At 41.9% G+C, this 20,009-nt stretch overlaps 1 protein-coding gene across 1 annotated transcript; it reads right to left on the minus strand.

Moving 5' to 3' along the window:
* Nucleotides 1–10,447: 10,447 nt before the first annotated feature.
* Nucleotides 10,448–19,615, minus strand: LOC116050259 (trace amine-associated receptor 7e-like). The gene is made up of 2 exons (XM_031300242.2): nt 19,420–19,615; nt 10,448–11,150 (listed from the first exon to the last, which is right to left on the minus strand). The coding sequence occupies exons 1-2, from the start codon at nt 19,613–19,615 to the stop codon at nt 10,579–10,581; spliced, it is 768 nt and encodes a 255-aa protein (XP_031156102.1). The 3' UTR covers nt 10,448–10,578.
* Between the last annotated feature and the right edge of the window lie 394 nt (nt 19,616–20,009).

Consider the following 20,009-nt stretch of genomic DNA (forward strand, 5'->3'; position numbering starts at 1 on the left):
TACATTGACGTACAAACTCCCATGTAAGAATCTTTGGCCAGATTGTCTAATTACCCACCTCCCATTAATATACAGAAGCTTAATTCTGGAAATAAGCCCGTTTTTATTTGATGTTTTTGCTGCCCTTTTGCCTCTAATAGTCCTATATTTTGCATATCTCCTTCAGGGTAATGCAAGCCTGGTAACCTCACCTAAGTCACTGGGAATTGTTTATGTATTTTTAAGACGTTTTTAAACTACTTTATGTTGGATTGGCTTGGTTGGAAACTTAGACGTAGTCATACAGGAAGCTGTTCAAACTCCGCCATCACCCTGAGACACAAACACACTGAAACTCCTTCCTCTTGATGGCACATATCTTGTCCGTGGGCTTCTGGTTGAACGTGAATATTTAGTTTGTGTTGGAGAGGCTGTCTGAGTCCTTCACAACAGATCAACACGGACTAAACAGAGACTGTCCTCCCCCCCGAAAAACTTTCCCAGAGTTTTTTAGTTCAAGCAGCAATTATGACTAATATTCACGTTTATAGTGGTGGCGCCCATTAGTGGCCATACTAGTTATGACTTGTTGCGTTTAAACCGGGACCATTACATTCTCCATTTTAGATATGAGGACATATTTCCTGCCACCAATAGGGGCGCTAATTTATAAAACGCTCCCGCGGGTCGTACAACAGGGTAGGAACAAACAACTAATATGGTCATATGGTTTGGAGGACTTGTTGGCAAAACACTATTGGACTCTATAAAATATATCATTTGGGAAAAAAAATTGTTAGGAAAGCATGCACTGCTTCAATGATCAAGTGACAGAGATGGACACCTGCAGAGGCAGGCTGCTCCCTGTTTTAGAAAAGTTTCTCTCTTTTTTAAGAGGTCTGGTTGTCAGTGGAGAAGGAAGTACTCATACTTTACTTAAGTATGGGTAGAAATACCACAGTGTAGAAATTCTTTGCTACAAGTATAAGTACACAATGTTTTGTGTAAAAAACGAAGAACTGGAGAGCTTGTTGGAACTTGTTGTCTTTGTGAAAATAAGATGTTGCTCTTTGGTAGGAGGGCATTAACAAATCCACTAAGCATCAAGAAAAAAATCCAATGCACTCCTCTTTGTCGAATAAAAGGTAAAATGCGTTTATTACATTCTAACTAGAATAAGTTTAAAAACATTGCATGTTTTGTGTGTTTGTGAAATAGAAGCATGCATCTCTCTGTGCCCAGGATCTTTTTTCGATGCTGCCACTGGATGGGGCCAGAGTTCAACTGTTGTACATATACATGAAAGTGGTGCTGTTTAGGAGCATCTTTTGTCATTGTGTAGGGTTAAAATATTTCCTATCACAAAGAAAAAGAGGTTCCCTAGGAAAAAAGGACTCTTCATGAGTTTCTTACGTGTGTGAATTTAATGCTAAACAATTTAGACTTAAAGACAGGAAAGCATATTGTCACTTTCTATATTTAATAACTCACTCACTGAAAAGCAGGAACATATTCATTCATTTAGACCAAGTCTGATCTCAGTCCCTCCAGAGCATCTCTCTGTGCCCAGGATCTTTTTTCGATGCTGCCACTGGATGGCGCCAACGTTGAACTGTTTTTAAAACCTACACTCAGTGGCCTTGTTACTGTAGTTCACAATCTCTAAACAAGTACAGTACTACAACATAATAATACTTCATCCAAATGTGTAATATATATGTAAACATAATTGTTGTGTGTACCTTCCAGATAATCTGCAGGATGTCAGCAGTAGGGGTGATTCCAGGATCAGACCTTTAGGGGGGGGCTCAGCCCCTAATGGGAATGTGACACAGATATGGTGCATACAAAAGTGTTACCTCCCCCCTGATAAATCAGTAATTTCATTAGCCGATGATCTCTGAGCTAGCTACTGAACAACAACGTCAGCTAATGTATTTTGACATTATTAACACTATGATGGAACTAAACCAGACACTTTATAAGTCACAGTGATAACGACCAATTTGACACAATGTTCTAACATTCAGCAATTTTAGTTGTTTATGTTTCAATTTGGGTTTTAATCTGCACCATGAAATTACCAACTTATTCTCTGGGGATTACCAACGTTAAACTTCACAACCGTCAAACCATTAGATAGAGACTCAGCCAAAGGCACAATCACCTCCGATTGGCCAAAACTACGTTTCTGTTAACGGTAATTGTTTGTCCTCTGTCACTAACAAACAAGTTCAAATACTCTCACTTGAAGATCTACAATCAATTAAAAATATAATTATAATAATTATAATTTAAAGAGAGGCTGAGATGAAATTTAGGGTGAGCCCCCCTAAAAAGGGTCTAAAATCACCCATGGTCAGCAGCTTCTTGATGCCCATCAGCTGATCCTGCAGCTCCTGAAGGAGAGAGGAACAGGAGGAAGGAAGGAAGGAAGTTCAGGAGAGGACAGTCAATATAAATAACAATAAAGTTAATGAAAAACATTGCATGTTTTGTGTGTTTGTGAAACAGAGGCAATCATCTCTCTGTGCCCAGGATCTTTTTTCGATGCTGCCACTGGATGGCGCCAAAGTTGAACTGTTTTTAAATCCTACACTCAGTGGCCTTCTTACTGTAGTTCACAATCTCTAAACAAGTACAGTACTACAACATAATATTTAAACCAAAGGTTGTGGAAGATATATAAACATAATTGTTCTGTGTACCTTCCAGATAATCTGCAGGCTGTCAGCAGCTTCTTGATGCCTATCAGCTGATCCTGCAGCTCCTGAAGGAGAGAGGAACAGGAGGAAGGAAAGAAGGAAGGAAGGAAAGAATGAAGGAAGGAAGGAAGGAAGGAAGGAAGGAAGGAAGGAAATTAGTTAGTTAGTTAAGGACAGGACGGTCAATAAAAAATAACAGAATAAAGTTAATGGTGCTGTTGTGTTCTCTGTGTTGGACCTGCTTTGAAGTGATTCAAGAACATTTTACTGATTTTTTGCCAGTGATGGAAGAAGTACTTTGATATCTTAAGTAAAAGTACAACAATGTAAAAACACTACAAGTTAAAGTCCATCATTCAAATGTCTGCAGTGCTTTAGTAAAAGTACAGAAGTATTATCAGTAAAATGTACTCGAAGCAGTGCAGTAAAAGCCATAATGTGTCCTGCGACATTATTAGATATTAATACTGGAGCATGGTGGAGCAGCGTGTTACTGTTGTAACTCCTCACGCTGAAATCTGGTGCTCTTAGACTTCGTCACCTTACTTCCTGCTCTGCTTCCATCATAATGGTTCCATACAACGTATATTCATGCATTCATGTTAATCTTTGGGCAATTTTGTTGAAAGAAACGTTCTGCTATTCTGCTGATGTCTTTGGTGTCATCATAGCCCTTACAGATGTTTTTTTATCCATCCTGGAAATCCGATGTTTTTCGGGGTCTTTATGCAATAAATCCAAACTGTTACATACAAGATTGATACACTTATTGTCCATAATTAATGAATTTTCTGTCGTTTATTACGGCCAATCGCGGCAAGCTCTAATGCAACCATCCATTTTTTCCCATAATGCTCTGGGAGACGCTTCTTTATGTCTTGTTAATCAATGGCATGCTGGCCCTTCAAAGATTAGTCCAGCATTACAACATCCGAGGGACGAAACAAAGATTCTATGTTGTGACGAGGGATCACCCGAGGGCAGAATAGTTAGATATGACCAAAGATCGTCTATACATAACTATTCCAAACTCAGTGGTGGGCTGTCAGGGCCATCAGGGCCTTCTCTGCTGGCCCTGTCAAAATCAAAAATATATTTTTTCATAATTAAATTAATGTGTGTCTAAAAATCAATTACTTTTTCAGTACTTTACGATTATATTTCCAGAAAGAATATGGTTATTTTTTCTGAGTAGCTGGATTTCCCATGTCATCTAAACGCATCACAGCTCCATGGACCAGCACTAGTAGCATTGCTAGCCTTTCTTTGAAGCTGCCATTTCCCATTTGATTATAACGTTGACTGACGTGTGTCATCAGCCAATCAAATTTTGATGCGTAGTGACAGAACGCCCTAGGGGCCCAGCGTTGTGTCGACGTAGCCCCCGCTGATGTCATCAACAAAGTTTGAACCTTTTAGCGGGTTGTGAGTGAACCAGGAGTGAACTATGGCCGCTGCCTTCACACCTCCTAACGATCCTGTTTCCGATCTCCTTCATGTGCTTTTTTCAAGGCGATTGTTTGGAGAGATGAAAGAAATAATTAAAAAAGACCTACACCTAAGCTGGATGGGCTGACCAAGGCTGGCAAAGGTTTTGTGCGGCACTTCACTGAGGGTAAATACGACCGCTATGACTGGCTAACAGCTAGCACCGAGCGGAACAAGCTATTTTGCTAGCCGTGTTTGCTTTTTAATACCAGTGAGGGAACATGGAACACCATAGGGTTTTAACAGCCTTAATAGCTTCACCAAGGCAGCTATCAAACATCAGGCATCTGAGTGACACCTCACAACGGTGGTACAGTTGACCCCAAGACCTTTGGTGAGTCCAGGGTGGATTTGCAACTGGATGAGCAGCGGAGACTAGAGACAAGACTGCACAATGAGAGAGTGAGAAAAAAACGGGGCATACTGAAGTGCCTCGTTGATTGTGTCCTCTTTTTGGGACAGCAAGAATTATCTTTCAGGGGACATGACGAGGGGAAAGAGTCCCTGAATCGAGGTAATTATTTGGAGCTATTATCTCTGCTATCAGAATATGATGCTGACTTGCGACACCACCTTGCCATGGCCACTGTTTTTACAGGAACATCTGGGAAAATTCAAAATGATCTCATAAATGCTGTTGCTGAGGTGATGATGCCATCAAAAAAGAGATCAACAACACCAAGTTTGTCGCAGTTATGGTTCATGAGACCACAGATTTCAGCAACACTGCACAGCTGTCATTTGTACTTTGGTACGTTACTGACACCAGAGTAAAAGAGAGATTTTTAAAGTTTGAGGATGTCACAGAAAGAAAACAAGCTCATGATCTAGCAGCTTCATTACTTCAGGGCCTGCACGCGCACTACAGACAGCTACACACAGCATTAATCGACAGCATCATCACGCAAATCAAGAATCGATTTGAGGATCACAAGCGACTACTGTTTGTCGCATTGCTCGACGCACAGCTGTTTACCAAGATCAAGCAGACATTTCCCGAAACAGAGCTGAGGAGCCTGGATGAGAGCTACGGCGCACAGTTTGACCTGGGCAGACTCAGAGCAGAGCTCAAAGTGATGTACAGCATGACAATCACGTGAACGTTTCATCAGAAAGGATCGGAGGATGGATTTCATTTAAAAGCTGTTTAATGCACAGTGGTGTGCGTGTGTGGTGTGGTTGTTCATTTTTTTTTTTCCGGGGGGTGGGGGTTGCAGGTCGTTACGGAAGGCCCTGACTGAAAGCCCATGGTATGCTACTGTCTAAACCGTTCTACAGAGAAGAATGGCATTACTGTTCTGAGTTTTGGCATAAGTTTGGACCTTTTTTTGAAGAAATGTAAACAGTATGTCCATTATATAAGCTTTCTGATGTGCCGAGCAGTGGCAATATTGTATTTGCCTGTATTATATTCTTCTTCTTCTTCTTCTTTCTAAGAAATCCATATTCCCATGCATGAAAACTCACCAAACTTTGCACATAAGTCCAGTCCTATGCCAAACGCAATCAGTGTGAATTCTGTTCTAAGTGTCCTCATGGTGGCACTACAACAGCCATTTCAAATTCTAAACTTAAAGAATTCTTAACAAATCGGCCGTACGTCGCAACTTATGCCAAACTGTAGCCCCAATAGAGCAGAAATTGTACTCTGCTTTTACCTAGTGGCAATTTTGAAGTCCATCATTCTACTTTTTACAAAAACTGCAAAACTTCTTGAACCTATCCCCTCCCACATTTAGTTTTAATTGACACCAAATTTGGGCAACTTCTACATTCAAATTTTTTATTCATCAAAAATTTAGCCGACAATGCATTAAAATGTTTTACTGCATACAGTACTGCAATTTCTTTCAAACTAAATATTTGATGTTCATGGAAAAAAAATCACAACATTCGAAGATCATTGTAGATTTGGTTTGCAAAATTTCAGAATTTTATCTCAAAAAGTGAAAAAAAAATGTTTGAATTATGTCCTCATCTACGCATTGCAGTCAATGCAAAATAGAGCATCTTTAAACATCAGTTTGGCATTTATTGATCTTTTTGAAAATAAATTACAGGCATCTCTATGTTGTCTTAACCAAGTACACAAAAATCAGAATATTCTAATATGAAATATAAAAATTTACAGCAGCTTAAATTCTACATTTTCATGCAAGTCTGCTCCTTGTCTACCAGGCATTGCGATGCCACTTGTGACATCACCCAGATAATAGCTCCCTAAGGCCCTGTTTACACGTACATGATTATTTTGAAAACTGGAGACATTTCCCTTCGTTTGTGCCCTTCGTTTACACGCAAACAGAGAATTCGCCTCTGAAAACGAGTCTTTCTAAAACCTCCCGCAAGAGTGGAGATTTTTAAAATCTTTGTTTGCACGTTTGCATGTAAACTGAGACAAACGGAGATTTAGGCAGCCGAGGAAGAGAAGAGAGAGGAAGTGATTTGTTGCTGTTGTTGCTATTTTCAGGATTCTGATTGGCTAACCTGGGCTTGAGCTTCTCGTTACACTGCCACCTACAGGTTTGGCATGCCCTTGATGGCATTGACGGCATATATACACGGGTACATGTAAATGTTAAATGACTTCTCTTGAAACTGACAGATGTGCACGATGTTATTTTTTAAAACGGAGAGGATGAAATGTCCGTTTATGAAAATAGCGGGCCACGTGTAAAGCATGAGAGAACCTGCCTTCGGCCTCAAAGGTTCTGAGTTTGAGTAAATTCAATTCAATTCAATTCAATTTTATTTATAGTATCAAATCATAACAAGAGTTATCTCGAGACACTTTACAGATAGAGTAGGTCTAGACCAAACTCTGTAGTTTACGAAGCCCCAACTATTACAGTGGTTGCCTCAAGAGCAAGCATTAGCAGTAGCTATTGCAACAGTGGCAAGGAAAAACTCCCTTTTTTGTTAGGAAGAAACCTCGGACAGACCCAGACTCTTGGTAGGCGGTGTCTGACGGCACCAGTTGGGGGAGTGGTGAATGGTGGCAATAATAGTCATAATAAAGATAGTGAAACAGTGATCACAATGGTAGTCGTAGTAGTTCATGTCATAGTAGGGCACAGCAGGGCGTTACGGGGTGTAGTGTGGCACAGCAGCCTGGGTGGACGCGGTTGGACGCGGCAGGACACAGTCGGACACTGCGGGGAATCGCAGAGCGTAGTAGGGTGTAGTAAGTCCATAGCGTCAGCTGCACCCAGGACCCCGGTGTAGGTGCCACCCAATTCCAAGGCGATGTTCTGGGTGAGGAAGAAGCAAAGGGACTCCGGGGAGAAAACTCCCCAGAGCTAGGTTAGTAACAAGCATTTCTGGGACTAAGATGCACACAAAAGGAGACAAGTGAAAAGAGAGAAGAGGGAGTGTAAATGTGTGTCTGCATTAACAATCAGTCCAGTTCCAGTTAAGGAAAGTCATGTTATTGAGTCAACACAGGCTGACTCAATAAAATATAGCCAAATAGCTAAAGGAGTCATCACCTGGACAATTAGCTCACTGAGATCAGTGTTTGCCTTTGGACCTGAAGATTGCGAGTTCACAATGTCCCATCTGATACATAATCAGCCATTGTGCTTTGGAAACCTTCCCTGCATTTAGATGTTTCAGAGCATCAACACACCTGTCTGAAATGATCAGCTCATTAGTTTGTGTCCTAGGTTAACATGCCACTGTGTACTCTGGCATTGTGTTTATGTGGGGATTGGAGACACAAAATGAAAGATTTTTTTTAATTTAGAAGATTTAAATAATTAACAGTTCGTATGGTTATTTATAATTTTTCACCTCTTCCTGCTTAAAAACCCTTTCTGCACACGAGTCCATAGCTTCATTTAGCTTAGCATAGTTTGACCTATTTTACTGAACTATCTTATAAATGTTTATTGTTTTCTTCAACTCTTTTAGCTTGATTTGTTCAAGTGAGCTACAAAACAGGCCAGCCTGTTCAATATTGATGTTACTCTTTCATCTTGATCTTTAGTTTTCATAGTGGATTTTGGAGTGTCAGTTTGATCCATTCACACTTCTTAAAGATTATGCCAACATTATGTCTGATGCTACTATTGTGCTCTCATCCTTGTGGTGTATGTTATGTGTACTCACATACATCTTATCACAATTTTGCTAAATAGACTACATTTTTGGTCCTTTGATGAAGTGCAAAAAACATTGTTTCCATGGTAGCTGTTTTTTCATTGAATAACTCCATTGGAGTGTCTTGCTCTTTCACTTACTTTTGGGTGTACTATATTTCTCAGCTCTGGGATGAATGCGGTTGGCCACATTTGATTTACCTTACATACCTGAGGAAATTTCCTATAAATCCCTTGATGATAATTAGGGGCCGAGCAACAAAGCTTTTTTTGATTTCGGCCACAGACACATGTCACTGAGCACTTTGTACTGTGGATTCTTCAAGACAAGTGATAAGTTTCAAAAATGGGAACATTTGTATTTTTTAGGGACACCTGTATTTTTAGGGACACCTGTGACACCTGTCTATAGCCTCATTTGATCCTACAGTGTTGTTACACTGCACTTGCTTTTTGATCATTACAAAAAATCATGCAAAATGATTATCTTAAAATAAAAGATATAGTGTATCTTGCATGACATACATTATGAACAGGTAACTAAGTGGTGTTGAAGAGGATTCTATTTTTCTGTCTCTCAACAACTGCTTTACTTCATTACTATCCTGCAAAATACAAGTCAACAGCTCCATCTTCTGGCAGGTCAGCAGAGCATTTCATGAATAACTGTGGCAGTTTAAGTGTGCAGATAATTTAGCTCAGGCTGCTATATTAAGGTTTTTGTTGCAGGCATCTGTCATCCAAGTGGACCGAGAAGTGGACCAACAAAAAAAAGGACTCAGGCTGTCACACCTGCCTCATTTAGTTTGGTTGAATCACACTAGGGTTGGTTTCCCCCTTGGTGTGGTTAGTTTGGCCAGGTTTGAATGCAGCAATCCCACTCAGATACCCAGGAGTATGAAGGCTAATAAGACACCTAAACAATCAAATACTTTTTAATCACATTTAACCCTAGCCCTAGTTTCTCTCTGACTTTAATTAATCCCTCCCTTCCTGACCCTATTTACAGACGCGACACCTTTCTGGATGACGTCACATTACCTGCCAGCAAAAGTTGTACAACTGCTTTTTTTTAATTCAACAAAGCCCTACTGCCTCAACAGAGTGGCCCTATTTAAATGAATGAAAGGGCTGCGTTTTCTCACACAATGTTGTCTAAATATGCAGCTTCATACATCTGAAATGCCTATCACTTAGTGAGAATTAGGGAGGATTGGAAAACGCCAGTAAGAGTATCTGGTTCTGTCTGTTTAACTGATTAATGCCCTGCAGGCTTGCAACCCCTGGTGACCCGTGTTCTTAGAGACACGGTAAACAGATTCTCTCAACACCCCCCACCCCTCTGTAGCTTTTACTGTTACTGTAGTTTTATTTTGTTTTATTTCTGTGTTTCACCATATCATTATTGTCTCTTGTCATTTTTCTTGACCAGTCCAGGATATGGAGCTACATTATGAATATGTCTTGTTCATTATATTTCATGCAACTTGACAAAAAAAAAATCACAGTGCTATGTACAATTAAATGAATGCCATTAAATGTGATCATTTTTCTTATAAAAATGATTTCAAATGGCAACCCATCGCATTCACATAATTTGTCTAAAATAAGTTAAATGTAACTGATATTATCTGATGAACTGTAAATAATCCTGTCTTTTAAAAGTACCTGTTCTTTAACTTTTTGCCAAAAGAACTTTATAGTGCTTTAAATATTTGTGTCATAGAGACATCAAATGTGATACAGGGATCAAACATGAATGGCACTAAACTGAAAAAACAACTTTTCTCCCTGAGCTGAAAGAGAACATGATCTTTTGTGCTGACAGTTGTATCTGATAAACAACAGCTGATGGTTTTCTCTTCTTGACGGGAAAGTGTGGCTGTTCAGGGGCATCTTTTTTTCTCTGTGAAACAGGAGCCCAGCAGGCCTGTTCTTTATGTTAGCAAAAAAATGGACACAAATCACAGAGATGATGCTTTGACCAAACATAGAGACATAAGTTCAAAGCTGTAGTTGTGAAATGTTTCCATCAAAAGGAAAAACGGTTCCCTGGGAAGAAAACATCCTTCATAAGTGTCAGTGAATTTAAAGCTTGCATTAAACCGGGTGATTAGCTAGAAACAGGATATGGTGCTTATGACTCTTTGCAGAGAGGAAAAGTGCACAACAAACAATAGCTGAAACACAGGTATTTTAATTGACGGGTAATCATATCTTCACTTTCTGTATTTGATAATTCACTCACTGAATAGCAGGAACATATTCATTAATTTATCCTTAGACCAAGTCTGATCTCAGCCTCTCTACAGCATGTTGGTCTCAGAGGAGCCATGCTGCAGTATCTGAAGAGTTACAATGAGTTTAACTGCTTTTCTAAACCAGGGGTACAAGAAGGCATAGATCACAGGGTTTAGACAAGAGTTAAAAAAATACAGAAAGAGTATAAACTGTCCAATTAAAGTTCTAACCCAGTTTTCATCTACCCATGCTACGACGAAATATGGGCAGAAACACGTTAGAAACACAAGTACAAGAACACCAAGTTTCCTGGCTGCTTTCAGCTCTGATTTCTTTGCCTTTGGAGTCACTGAATGCTGGAGTGTGACAGCTGTAATGTGAGAGCGCATGGCACGAGCCTGAGACACAGCCACGGCAAATATTCTCAGATACAGAGCTATGATGACAGTAACTGGAACAATAAAGGTAACACAAAGATCAAAAAGCATTGAGATGTCATCAGTGTTTAAAAAACATTCTCCGTAGAGGTATTTATACTTCTCTGTTTGACTCGGAAGATCCTTTACAAAGTTAAGGCTGTAGGAAACAGAACAGAGCCAACACAGACAAACACAGAGTTTAACTGTTCTCGCAGTGACTTTAGTGGTGTAATGCAGAGGGTCACAAATAGATAGATAGATAGATAGATAGCTTTATTTGTATAGCGCCTTTCATACATCGATTGCAGCTCAAAGCGCTTTACATCCAAAACATTCAACACAACTCTCGCAGGAGCACATTTAAAGCACGCAAACAGTATATTTGCACTGTTGCACTGGTATTTTGCTTATTAGTTGACTGAATAATAATAATAATCACATACATAACATAACATAGCAGGGACAGATACAGCATGACATGAGGAGAGGAGAGGGGGAAAAAAAACAACTCTCAGACTATCCTCATAAAGATAAGAACAGTGTGGGAACAGGAAAAAAACACCTCAGCACATAGCACACAAGCAGTACATTTGCACTGCTGAACATAACATAACATAACATAAATGTACAGTTGCACATTTAGCGGCGAAGGCGTGGACTCGGGGGAGGGTAGGTTGGGGAGTTTGGCCTGCTGAGAAACGCACAGCCCGGCAGTCCCACTAGTGTCCCAGTCCGCAGAATGTTATAGCGATAACACAGCACGTTGCCGTGGTGACACAGCACGTTGCCGTGGTGACACCCTTGAACAGTCCAGAGCCGATACGACAATCAGCAGGCAGTGGGGAAGACGGGGGAGGAACCAAGAGAGTCTCGCTTGCAGAGCCCCAACAGGGTGACTGTTTGTTCCAAGAGACGGCCTTGGCAAGGCCGTTCAGGATAAGGGAGCCGAAAGATAAAATGTGTTTTGTCTACACGAATGGCTGCTCTAATTTAAACATTCATTCTATTGTCCAACTACACACTGTTCAACTGGTCAATTTTAGTTTCCAAATCCATGACCTTCCTCATGATGGTAACCAAGCCGCGGGTCATCATTACCATGTTGTTTTCCATCAGGCGATTAATAGTCCCAGTTTGCAAACTGATCGCTTTTCCGACAGCTTTAGTCAGGCCAGGCAGCTTCCTTGGGCTTTGGACAGCTACCAAAGTCTTTCCAATTCTTCGATAAACCAGAGCGAAGCATCCTCCAATCAGCAACATTCCAGTTATCAGGGTTCCAAATAGGTAGATATCCTCAACGTCCTCCACGGAAAGAGCAGAGAGACACACGACACGCCGTTTCTCCCAGCCGTCCATCGTATACCTCGCAGCAAACGTCCCGTCAGGACATGCTGGCTCACCCGAACCAGTGCTCCTCCTCGAGAATACAGTGACAATTGCGTTGAGAGACCAGTTAATCAATTCCATGATTTTTAGGTATTTGTAGAGCCTTGCAGGGAGAGTCTCTAAAAAGTTAACAGTAGACAACACAAGACAAGATAGCAAGCAGGGTAGGCTTGGGAGGGAGAGGGAGAAAAAGCGACCGCCTTCGCTGAGAGCTGGAAAGAAGTCAATAGCAACATAACGGTCAACTGATATGAGCACTATGTTACCTATTGAGGTTGAGGGAATGATGCCTGAAAGAATAATATAGGTAGCACACACAAAGTCACCAAGAAACCAACAGGATGTTTTTCGGAGAACTTCTACAGGCATCAGCACGAGGCCCACTAGAAGGTCTGAGACAGCCAGAGAGAGGAGGAGGATGTTGGTGGGTGTGTGGAGCTGCCTGGAGGGAAAGAGAAAAGCACAATTTAACCAACAATAGTGACAAAACAACCAAAACCAGTATTCAAAATGAAAATACAAATCCATATGAGTTTGTATATATTCCATTCCACCACATCTGTAGTTACCATATGTTTAAGTGTAGACAGTTAAAATGACTTGGTTGAGGTCACGGTGGACAGAAAGCAATGCTTAGTATTGGTAACAGAGTGGACATGAACAACAGTCTCTGGCATCAAAATCAGACATTTGGAGCAACATTATTCAGTACTAGCTCAAAGACAATTCTTCTAAATTTACAGCAGCTGTTCACATTTTTAAGTTACAAATTCTGTAGAGAGAAGCAAAAAAGTTAATATCTGCCTGAAGTGTGAGATAGAGATGATGATGAGGAGATTGAGAGTCACAGTGATCAGAGAGATGGAGTAGAACACATTGGTAACTGTTTGGGGCCAAGGAGACAAGGGCTTCCTGCAGGAGGTGTTTGGGAACTGTGGAAAGCAGAGCTCGGCTCCGTCCTCAACCTCCATCTGCAGAGATCTGCAGATAGCTGCAGCTCTGGCAGCTTTCTGAACAAACCTGAGTCATGTAACTGAATTATCTCTCTCACATTCTCTTCATCCCCTCCTCTCTCTCAGTCCCTGTTTGACTCTGATGCCCCTCCTCCCTCACTCTGCACATCCCACCATCATCTTCATCGCTCTCTGTAACCCTGCCTTTCTCACTGTCTCTCTATTCAATCTCTCTTTTGTCATTTTCTACCCTTGTTTCCTTTCCTTTGTCGTATTATTGTCCTACGGATAACTTTTTAAAGTTACTAGTCTTGCATTGCCAGCTCTATCTCTACAGCCCTGTGGAGCAAGGCCTGGCTACACCACAGATGCATTCTGGGATAGGAGGAAAAAACACTTTTTTTGCATTTCTTTAACCCAATCACAATTGACTCTAAGGCTCTGAGGCTCTAAGCTCTGGATGCAGAGACGGTGGCTCTGCAAAACAGTCTCGGGAAGGAAATAGTTATCCCACCAATAGGACCAGAAAACTCTGCTGGATGACTCGCCTCAGCCAGTTGGAGATCAGCAATGTTTCCTCTGTAGCGTTTAGCTTAGTGAAGCGGCAGTGAAACCAAACACAACGGTGGCTAAGCTGTGTCGTTCTCCCCAGTTCACCAAATGTGGTCACTTCTGTCTTCAAAATACCAAGATAGTGTTGGCCAGCTAAAGGCATGGTTTAGGTGTGTGCTTGATGACTGTTCATATTAAACAACAATAGAGGCTCCTAAAGAGGTAAACTTAGATGCTGAAATAGTACAGCAATAGCTTCATTGTTGTTCAGCTTTGCGACATTTATGCTAGAAACCTGAATACTCTAGCAATCCCACCACTCGGCCCGGCAAAACTCTGCTGGATGACTCTCATCAGCCGGTTGAAAATCGACGGCGATGTTCCCTCTCTAGCGTTTAGCTTAGTGCAGCGCCATTGAAACCATACGCGATGGTGGCTAAGCCACGTCATTCTCCCCACCCGGGGCCCTCTTGTCCAAATATGGTCATTTCTGTCTCCAAAATAGCAAGATGGTTTTGGCCAAAATGTAAACTCCCGGCTTTAAAACGGCAGTCCACAAACCAATGGGTGTCGTCACGTCCCTGATGCTACATCCACTATATTTACAATCTATGGCTTGCTGTCCGAGCCACCGAGGCCCAGCCAGTCAGCATCCTGTGTAGATCTAATGGTAGCTAAGGGCATGGTTTGGGTGTGTGTGCTGGGCCACTCTTCGTTTAAAACAACAATGGAGGATCCTAAAAAGGTTAGCTTAGATGCTATATCATATATGCATCAGTCAGTGTTTGCTCAGCTCCCAAGTAAGTCTCAAGTCCAAAAGACGTTAGCTTAGAGGAACTATTGCTGTACTATTACAGCATCTGTCATTCAGTTTACCGACATTTACGCCGGAAACAGTGGATGAAGTCATTTAACCAGGGGGATAGTTGACAGAGGGAACAACTTTCATTTTACTTGGAACCACTTCATCCAAATGGAGGACTATATGTATTGAAGGAGTGGACTAGACAGTTATTGTCAGAGTGAGAAGTTATTGTCAGAGTGAGAAAACAACACTGCACTTTGGTCAAAAGCTGCAAAAACGTTTCGGCTGAAAAGCGATTAAAATGCAAGAGCAGCTTACATGTTTACTGGGCAGGAAATCTTAATTAAAAGACTTAAAAAAGGTTAAACAACATGTCATGAGCTGTGTTCGAAACCGTTCCCTCATTAACTCACTCACTATTCTCTATGTAGCCCTCTTGTTGTCCTTCGGGTCACCGGGACCCGTCCAGTTTATTTGAAGTTTTGTATTGGCCTGGCGTTGAGCTTCGGGTAAGTAATTTACAAAGCCCCAACAATTCCAATAGTTCCCCCAAGAGCAAGCATTAGCAGTGGCTATTGCGACAGTGGCGAGGAAAAACTCCCTTTTAGGAAGAAACCTCGGCAGACCCAGACTCTTGGTGGGCGGTGTCTGACGGTTGGGGTTATGACGGTACGGGATGTAGCGTGGCACAGCAGAGCATGGGTGGACGCGGTGGACGCAGCAGGACGTAGCCGGGCATTGCAGGGAATCACAGAGCGTAGCAGGGTGTAGCAGGTCCATAGCCACAGCTGCACCCAAGACCCAGGTCTTGGTGTCGCCCTAATCCGAGGCGATGTTCTGGGCGAAGAAGAAACATAAGGACTCCGGGGAGTAAACTCCCCAGAGCTAGGTTAGTAACAAGCACTTCTGAGACAGGATGTGCATAAAAGGAAACAAAAGAAAAGAGCGTGTCATAAGAAGGAACTTCCTCGGCAGTCTAGAATTATAACAGCATAACTAGGAGAGGCACTATATTATTGATTATACGATAGGTAAATCTGATGACTGTAAAGAGAAGCAGAGAAAAGCAGGGGTGCTGTGTCTGCAGCTATACACCCTGCCCCGCCGGTCTAGGCGTTCACTGCAACTCCTCACTCCCTAACTATAAGCTTTATCAAAGAGGAGAGTTTTCAGTTTAGTCTTAAATGTAGCGACAGTGTCTTCCCCCCCGAACCCAGATTGGGAGCTGGTTCCACAGGAGAAGAGCCTGATAGCTGAAGGCTCTGCCTCCCATTCTACTTTTAGAGACTCTAGGAACCACAAGTAACTCTGCATTCTGGGATCGTAGTGCTCTAGTGGGACAATAAGGTACTAAGAGGTCCTCAAGATATGAAGGAGCTTGACCATTTAGAGCTTTATAGGTCAGAAGAAGGATTTTAAATTCAATCCTGGATTTTACAGGAAGCCAATGGAGAGAAGCTAATACAGGAGAAATATGATCTCTTTTCTTAGTTCTGGTCAGAACACGCGCTGCAGCATTCTGGATCAGCTGGAGAGTCCTAAGGGACTAATTTGAGCATCCTGATAGTAAGGAATTACAGTAGTCCAGCCTGGAAGTAACGAATGCATGGACTAGTTTTTCAGCATCGTTTTGAGATAGGATGTTCCTAATTTTAGCAATGTTACGAAGGTGAAAAAAGGCTGTTCTAGAGGTTTGTTTTAGATGGGCGTTAAAGGATAGATCCTGATCAAAAATAACTCCTAGATTTCTGACAGTAGTGCTGGATGCCAGGGCAATGCCATCCAGAGTAATTATATCTTCGGCTAATGAGGTTCGTAGGTGTTTCGGGCCCAGCACAATAACTTCGGTTTTGTTTGAGTTTAACATCAGGAAATTGTAGGCCATCCATGATTTTATATCTTTAATGCAAGCTTGAAGTTTAGCTAGCTGGCTGGTTTCGTCTGGCTTGATTGACAGATATAACTGGGTGTCATCCGCATAACAGTGAAAGTTAATTGAGTGTTTCCTAATAATATTGCCTAGAGGAAGCATATATAAGGAGAAAAGAATTGGTCCAAGCACTGAGCCTTGAGGAACGCCATGGTTAATTTTAGCGTAATTGGAGGGTTTATTGTTAACATTAACAAATTGCGATCGATCAGAGAAGTAGGACTTAAACCAGTTTAGTGCGATTCCTTTAATGCCAACTAAATGTTCCAGTCTCTGTAAGAGGATGGTGTGGTCAGTATCGAATGCAGCACTAAGATCTAATAAGACAAGTACGGAGACAAGTCCTTTGTCTGAAGCAGTTAGAAGGTCGTTAGTAATTTTCACCAGTGCCGTCTCTGTGCTATGATGCATTCTAAATCCTGACTGAAAGTCCTCAAATAAGCTATTGCTATGTAGATAATCACATAGCTGATTTGCGACTACCTTCTCAAGGATCTTGGAGAGAAAGGGAAGGTTAGATATAGGTCTATAGTTGGCTAAGACCTCAGGATCGAGGGTGGATTTTTTCAGTAGAGGTTTTATCACAGCTACTTTAAATGACTGCGGTACATAACCTGTCAATAAAGACATATTTATCATATCTAGCAATGAAGTGTTAACCACGGGTAACGCTTCTTTAAGTAGCCTCGTTGGGATGGGGTCCAAGAGACAGGTAGATGGCTTTGCTGAAGAGACCTTCAGCATTAATTGTTGAGGGTTTATAGGATAAAAGCAATCTAAGTATATGTCAGGTCTAGTCGTTCTTTCTAGCAGTCTGTCAGTTAAAGGTGACCCATTAGAGGTTGGGGGCAAGAGGTGATGAATAGTATCTCTAATTGTTATAATTTTATCGTTAAAGAAACTCATGAAGTCATCACTACTCAGAGCTATAGGAATAGATGGCTCAATAGAGCTATGGCTATCTGTCAGCCTGGCTACAGTGCTGAAGAGAAACCTTGGGTTGTTCTTATTTTCTTCTATTAGTGATGAATAGTAGTCTGATCTGGCCTTTCTTAGGGTATTCCTATAGGTTTTCAGACTGTCTTGCCAGTCTAAACGAGATTCTTCCAGTTTGGTGGAACGCCATTTACTTTCAAGTTTGCGCGAGATTTGCTTTAATTTACAAGTTTGGGAGTTATACCAAGGTGCTAGTTTCCTTTGCTTCATCGTCTTCTTTTTAAGGGGAGCAACAGAGTCTAAAGTAGTCCGTAGGCAGGCCGTAGCACCGTCTACGAAATTATCAATTTGAGAGGGACTAAAGTTTACATAAAGATCCTCTGTTATATTATGGCACGGTAATGAGTTTAGTGCTGTTGGAATATCTTCCATAAATTTAGCTATAGCACTGTCAGATAGGCTTCTAGTGTAGAAGCTTTTATCTTATTTCGTATAGTCGGGTAGTAAGAATTCGAAAGTTATTAAGAAGTGGTCTGATAATAAAGGATTTTGCGGGAATACTATTACGTCTTCAATTTTGATGCCATATGCCAGCACAAGGTCAAGGGTGTGGTTAAAACAGTGCGTGGCCTCATGCACACTCTGACTGAAACCAATTGAATCTAGTAGTGCGTTGAAAGCAGTACTAAGGCTGTTGCTGTCAACATCCACATGGATATTAAAATCACCTACAATAAGTACTTTGTCTGATTTTAGGACTAGACATGATAAAAACTCTGAGAATTCTGATAAAAATTCAGAATATGGACCTGGTGCTCGGTAGACAACAACAAAAATAATTGGCTGTACTGTTTTCCATGTTGGATGCTGAAGATTAAGAACGAGATTTTCAAAAGAGTTATAATTTAGTTTAGGTTTAGGATTAATTAACAGGTTTGAGTCAAATATGGCTGCAACTCCCCCTCCTCGGCCTGAGCCTCTAGGAATTTGAGTATTAATATGAGTGGGAGGAGTGGCTTCATTTAGACTGACATACTCTTCATGGCCCAGCCATGTTTCAGTTAGACAGAATAGATCAATTTGATTATCGGATATCAATTTGTTTACTAGTATTGCTTTAGAAGACAGAGATCTGATATTTAGTAGACCACATCGAATTTTCCTATCCTGTTCTATCATTGCAGTGGTAGTTGTAATTCTTATTAGGTTGTTAAGTATTGCCCCTCTTTTGGTTACCTGTGATTTAACTGATCTGAGTCGAGTTACAGACACTGTCTCGTTTTTTGGGGCAGGTTGTGGCTGACGTGAACTGGATGCTAAATTGACTGTTTGCAGTCAACTTCTTATTACTTAGGGGATTCAACATTTTGTATGGTCTATTGTTGATTATAACTGGAATAGTACTAGTACTACATGTTACCCTGCAGAAAACATTTTCAGATTCATTCACTTGTAAAGTGCCATTAGGATCAATACCTGGGGGGCATGAATCTGTGATATTTTCAACAGAATGTCAATACTTAACTTTCAGTGTGGTCGTTATGTTGTCAGATAGCATCCTGGCTCCATGTCGGTTTGGGTGGAGACCATCATGTTTCAGCAGGCTGGGCCTTTCCCAGAACAAGTTGAAGTTGTCGACATAGGGAATGCCCAGGGAAGCGCAGTGGGGTTTCAGCCAGGTGTGGAGCCAGAACAGTCTGGACCATCTTTCAGCACCCTTTCTGTAGGTAGGTAGAGGCCCAGAGATGACGATCCGTTTTCCTGTGCCATCAGGGTGGTGATGAGAGTGGTGAAGTCTTTTCGAAGTGCTGTCGACCGTCTCTCTCTGATGTCGTTTGTGCCCACATGCACGATGATGTTGTCGACCTTAGCGTGGCAGGCGAGGATGCTGGGAAGTTTGTGCTGGATGTCACGGACCTTGGCACCAGGGAAGCAGTAGACCTTGGACGGACCGCTAGGTGTAGGGGGAATGTAGAGGTCCCTGACCATGGAGCTTCCGATGACCAGCGTGGAAGTTGTTGGGTCTGAAGGGGGGCGCGCCGACTGTGTGGATGGGCCAGGATGAGCGCCGTGGGGACGAGGCAGAGAAGGGTTTTCCGCAGAGCAGAGGGAACTCCTCATCGTTCATCAGAATGGTGTAGCGATTTTCTAGTTGTATAGGTTGGGCTGGGCCTGAGCGTTGTCCTGACCGCCTGCTGTGGTGCTTGCTTATACACCATGGCTCAGGCTGGTGTGGAGTGGAGCTGGTCAGCAGAGTTGACTTGGTTCTCGGCAGAAGCCGAGGAGAGATGACAGGGACAGAGATTGTATTAGTGCGTGGTGGGGTGAGAGTAGTGCAGGGCAGAGTGGAATCAAGACATCCGACATTAGTGTGTGTGTGAGGGGAACTTCCAATGATAATGGTGTCAAGGAACTGTTCATTCACCTTGATCTGGTGGAGAGTCGCTATTCTGGCTTCAAGTTCCACTAACTTCTGGCTGAACAGGAGGCCCGAGTCGCAGCCAGGTGTACAGCT

This window comes from Sander lucioperca, chromosome 8, assembly GCF_008315115.2.
Source record: "Sander lucioperca isolate FBNREF2018 chromosome 8, SLUC_FBN_1.2, whole genome shotgun sequence".
NCBI classification, from domain to species: Eukaryota; Metazoa; Chordata; class Actinopteri; order Perciformes; family Percidae; genus Sander; species Sander lucioperca.

Bases quoted from the DNA above. Each gene is read 5' to 3' on its own strand.
- LOC116050259 (XM_031300242.2), bottom strand. From the start codon at position 19,615: ATGAGGAGTTCCCTCTGCTCTGCGGAAAACCCTTCTCTGCCTCGTCCC. The intron at 11,151-19,419 runs GTGCCAAGGTCC...ACACCACTAAAG, and splicing joins CAAGGTCTACTGCTTCCCTG to TCACTGCGAGAACAGTTAAA.